Here is a 5,648-nt window from a genome sequence, read left to right on the forward strand (position 1 = left end):
TTCTGAATATCTGTTGTTAAACGTTACTGATGCAATTTATTCATTTCTTATAGTTGGTGAATCTTGTACCCTAGCTTGTGAATCTTGGACCCTAGTTTGTGAACCTCAGACCCTAGTTTGTGAATCTTGGGCCTTATTTTCTGAATCTTGGGCCTTATTTTCTGAATCTCAGCCTATAGTTAGTGAATCTTGGACCCTAGTTTGTGAAACTAGAAGGTTATTTTGTGAAACTTAAATAACTAATATATACAACCTGGGTAAGATTAAAACTAAATAAGATGACAAATTCTGAAAAGGTTGCACAAGTCCGCACCATTGAATGCTTTAATTGTCTTGTATCAGTATTATCTATGGTTGTCCTTGTATTCATACTTATTATGGTGTTCCTACTATTTTGTTAATTTGAAACATTATTATCGTGAAACTGTAGTTGTTAATGTTAATATAAGAGCTAATAAGGCTCAAATTGACGTTGCAGCTTCAATTTCAATGGAGATTACAGACATTACAAGAATCGGTGATAATATTGTCATTGAAACAGGTAATCTCCTTTTTTTCCCTATTATCCTGATTTTGTGAATATGTGAGGTTATTTTGTGAATCTAATAGTGAATTTTGTAAATCGGAGAAGTAAATTCGTGAATGTATGCTATAATATCCTGAATTTGATCGAAATTTATCAATTTCGTCCTACTTATTATAGTGTTCCTGCTAATGTTGCAGTTCTAACTCCTGATACTACAGCGACTCCTGATAAGAGTGCTAGTGCAACAGGTATTCTGTTTTGTCCCTATTTTACGAATTTGAGACGTTATTTTGGTCCGTTTTGTGAATCGAGAAGTTTATTTGCGAATCTAGGAGCTAATTTTGTGCATCTGAGAGGTTATTTTGAAAAATATAGACTAATATCCCGAAACTTGGCTTGTGACAGAGGAACTTAGATGCTAATATTGTGAAACTTGATTTGTGAATCGCCTATGTTGCTCTGTTTGGCAAAACTTACTAATTGAACCGAAGAAACATCAATCTTTTATGAGTTTGAGATGTTATTTTTTTGAGATTGTTTTGCTATTCTCCTTATTTTGCGAATCAGATAGCTTATTTTGTGAATATAAGAGCTAATTATTTGTATCTAGTAGGTTATCTATTGAAATATAGACTATAAGATCCTGAAACTTGGTTTGTGGCATAGATTATGAACCTTATATGCTAATATTGTGGAACTTTATTTGTTAATCTCCTATCTTGCACTTTTGGCTTATTTTGTGAATCTACAATTTTCAGTTGTTGATTCCAATGTTAATTGCGGTGAAGCTTCTACCTCTACTGTGTTAACAAGCCCTACAGTACCAACTATTTCCACACCTACTACTCTTATAACTTACACACCGAGTGGCAGCCAACAATGGATAAATAGGATTGATGAAAAGTTTACACCAGCGATTGGGAAAACATTTATTGACTTAGACTCAAATGATCTTTGTTTTATGAAACGTCTGCCGTTGCTTGTGGGTTTAAATCAAGGAAATCTTCAACCAAAAGGTTTCGTGATGATATTATCAGAACAAAGTGCATGGTTTGCAATCGGGAAGGCTGTAATAAGAAGAAAAGACGACCTGCCCTAACTGGTGTTGCAGAAAAGGCGGATGAATCCGTTGCATCAGAAATAACAGAAATAGGTAGTACAAAGAGCAAACCGAACAAACCAATTGCTAAACGTAGGGTGAAAAAAGGTGGAGGAGAGGCAGAGAGTTCCAACAAAGGGTCAACCACAAGAATAACAAAGATTAGAAGGTGGGGCTGTCCAAAGAATGATAAAGTTCAAGTTCCATGAGAACAAGTACATGGTTGACGTGTTTATTGAGGGTCACAATCACCCGCTTGATGTTGTGAAAAATAAGGAATTTGAGAAACTTGCTGAAAATATCAATGAATTTCATATGCAAATGATTGTCAGCAATTCAAAAGCAAATGTTGGTCCTAGCTTAACACACCAACTATGCACTCAACAATTGGGTGGTTTTCAAAATGTCGGGGCAACAGTCAAGCAATTCAAAAATTTTCAGAGGGAAATGAAGTGTCTAATGAACAGTCATGATGGGGAAATGTTCAAATCACGCTTAGACACCCTAGCTGAAACAAAAGGGCTCCACTTTGTGTATGAAAAAGATTCCAAGAATGCATTGACAAGGATTTTCTGGACGAATTGTGACATGCAAAGAGCGTATGCTCTGTTTGGGGATGGAGTTTCATACGACCCAACTTATGGTACAAACAAGTACAACATGACGTTCACGCCTTTCACGGGCATTGACCATCATAAAAGGTCAATCACATTTGCATGTGCGCTTATAGAACATGAAAACGATGAGTCATTCATGTGGGTATTTGACCGTTTCGGCAAATGCTATGGGTGGAAAGAGCCCAACTACATAATCACCGACGAAGACCCAGGAATAATTAAAGCGCCTCCGGTATGTTTATCAAATTTGCAATTCGTACCTATTAACTTGTGAAACTTCATATTAAATTGTGAATCCTACATTTGTTTTGTTGATTCTAGTTGGCACTGGACAATAGAATGGTTGTAATAATTTGTTTGGTTTTTTGGTTATGTGAATCGTAGTGCTTATTATGCGAAACTAGATCATGAATTTGTGAAACTGGGGTAAAAATATGTTTCACGTACTTATATCGCGAATAAGGCACAAAATTTATATAGTCTGAATCCGAGGCTAAGACATGAGATTCACAAAATAACCCCCCAGATTTACAAAATAAGCTATCGGATTCACAAAATAAGCTATATGATGTATAGTCCGAATCTGAGGATAAGACTTGAGATTTACATAATAGTGCATCGTATGCCTTTGTTATGTGAAACTGCGTGAATTTAGTTATTATAAAATGATGGGAAACATTTTGTTCATTGCAGCTAAGTTCAAAACAGCGAAACATCGGTTTTGCATGTGGCACATCATGAAGAAAATAACTGACAAGGTTGGGAGTAAAATTTGTAGAGATACCGACTTTTTAACCCGTCTGAACGGTGTTGTATGGGACGATGACCTGGAGCCCGGGGAATTTGAAGAGAAGTGGCTTAAAGTCATGAACGATTTCTCCTTGGAAGACAATACGTGGTTGAATGGGAAGTTCGCTGATAGACACACATGGATACCCGCTTATTTCAGAAATGTGCCAATGGGCGGTTTACTACGAACTACACAAAGGTCAGAGAGTGCTAATAGTTTCTTTAAGCGGTTTGAAAACAAATACGGGACATTAATCGAGTTCTTGGTGCGCTATGAAAGCGCCACCGACCACCAAATGCACTCCGCCGAAGCTCCGTGAAGAGGAGAATGCGAATTCAATCCCTCGAAACACTCGTATGGGTCAAAATGGGAGACACAAGCAGTGAGAAGCTATACCCATGCGATGTTCTACGAGTTCCAAAACCAGGTGAAGCTTTCAATAAATACCTGCAGTTTGGTTGGATACACTCCGCCAGATCCTGTGACGAACTTTGAAGTGTCGTTAGTTGAGGATGCAAAGAAAGGACTAAAATTTGCGATTGAGTGCGGTAGAAGCACGAATGATGTAAGGTGCACATGTAAACTGTTTGAAAGGAGAGGTATTTTATGCAGTCACATCATTTGGGTTTGTTCGGGAAAGTTTAAGGACATACCTGATAAATATATTTTGCAAAGGTGGAGCAAGAATGCACTCAAAAGTGACGTTTATGATTGGAATGGGAATCATAGAGAAATACAACAATACCAAGACAAAACAGATTGGAATGTCTGTGGTGTGGTCTCGAGATTCAGATTAATCGTTGGTATGCTCAAAAGGAAAGAAGAGTCGATGTGAGAGAGTTTGCCAAGTTAATCAAGGAATTCAGACAAAACTAGAGGGAAACACTCAACCGCCGACAAAACAAAGAACAGATTGAGCTTCTACTGGGCTGCAAGGTTCCAGAAGAAACCAACATCTTACCGCCTAATGTGTCTAGGAACAAAGGCTGTGGTAAACGGTTGGTGAGCAAGAAACATAAGGCAATCAAGAAGGCGGAAAAAGCAAAAAGGTTGTGTGCTAACTGTAAGCGCAAGGGCAACCACGACAAAAGGAATTGTCCATATGATTTTGCAGACCTTCCTCCAGTGAACCAGGTTTGCATTCATCTACGCAACTACGTCTGATATTATTCAAGTATTTTATTTATCTGTTTATCTTATTTTGAGAATCCCAAAGGTTGCTTTGTGAATCCCAGGTCTTAATTTGTGAATCCTGGGTCTTGTTATGTGAATCACATATCTTTATTTGTGAATCACAGAAATGAGACTGATTGTATGTAGTACCTGATATAATTCCTCACTTTTATTATTGTACATTTAATGTTTGTAAACATCTTTCTAATTCCAGCTGTGTCTTTTGCGTAGGGAGAGCTAGCGGACGAAGAAGTAGAAGAGGAAGGGGATGAGGATGAATAATGAAGGAAAGAGTCTTCTTAAGCCTTGAGAAATAGATATGATGATTGAAGAAGACACTGACAATGTTGAAAGGAGCAGACTTTTAGTTTGGCAACATATTATTTATTCGTTTCCAAAAATATGGACATCTTATTTGTTTATCTTATTTTTGTGAATCGAGAGGTTCATTGTGAATGTAAGAGGTTGTTTTATGAATCTTAAATCTTAATATGTACAAAAGACCTGGAAATCTTATTTGTTGGTATTAATTTGTGAATCCTTGGGTCTAATTTTCGCGATTATTAGGAAGATACGTAATCTTATTAGTAAGGAACGGACAACTGGCTAAGCGGTCTTATTTTGTGAATGACACAATTTAAACATTATTTCATGCATCTTACCGTGTGAATGACAATATATAAATCACATTTATTACCTTCAAACAAGATAGGGACTCTAAATAGAAAATGCCTAAGTACATCTTCTATTCTGTAAGTGCCTCATATTACCTTTTCGGATTGTTTTGAAATCCGCAACTCGTCATGACCTTTTTCTAATTGAATACATAGGATATGAATACATAGAATAAAAGTAAAATGATCATTATCACCTTCAACCAAATCACCATCAGAAGTTAATAAAATATAACCAACATTATAAAAAAAAAAAGTACAGTACAAATTAATAATCCGGAAAGTAGTTGCGGATTTCAAAACGAATATTACTGAAAACATCATTATCACCTTCAACCCAATCCACCGGGTCGTTCTCCCATGCAAGCGGAATTGTCCCGAACTCAAAGGAAGGCCCTTTCGCATACAAATATGCGACCAGGCCCAAATCATCTCTATTAGCAACCCATAAATATGGTCCGGACGGAGGTTTAACGTTTTCAAACCACCACCTCGAAGCTTCATTATTATAAAAAGCGCGCTCCAGTTTGCGCGCTTGAAGGAAGCAATTGCGTTCATCTCCCCCTCCAAACTCGATCATTGCATGTCCCTTGAACGTCCCATTGTCAGTAATAGCCGGGTGGATAGCTTGAACTAAATTCAATCCAGCACCCCGAATAATTTCCACTAATCTGTTAAGATCATATGAGAGGGTTTCCTTTCCAAACCCATCTATTGTGCTTGGCAAATTATGAAGAATGCACATCACAGGTTTGACGTACGATATATC

At 37.3% G+C, this 5,648-nt stretch overlaps 1 protein-coding gene across 1 annotated transcript; it reads left to right on the forward strand.

The window, feature by feature from the left end:
* Window positions 1–1,946: 1,946 nt before the first annotated feature.
* On the forward strand, window positions 1,947–2,516 carry LOC141601929 (protein FAR1-RELATED SEQUENCE 3-like). The gene has a single exon (XM_074422235.1). The coding sequence runs from the start codon at window positions 1,947–1,949 to the stop codon at window positions 2,514–2,516; it is 570 nt and encodes a 189-aa protein (XP_074278336.1).
* Window positions 2,517–5,648: the final 3,132 nt, after the last annotated feature.

This window comes from Silene latifolia, chromosome 9 (genome assembly GCF_048544455.1).
Source record: "Silene latifolia isolate original U9 population chromosome 9, ASM4854445v1, whole genome shotgun sequence".
Classification (NCBI taxonomy): Eukaryota; Viridiplantae; Streptophyta; class Magnoliopsida; order Caryophyllales; family Caryophyllaceae; genus Silene; species Silene latifolia.

Excerpts from the sequence above, each read along its gene's own strand:
- LOC141601929 (XM_074422235.1), top strand. The coding sequence starts at position 1,947 with ATGATTGTCAGCAATTCAAAAGCAAATGTTGGTCCTAGCTTAACACAC.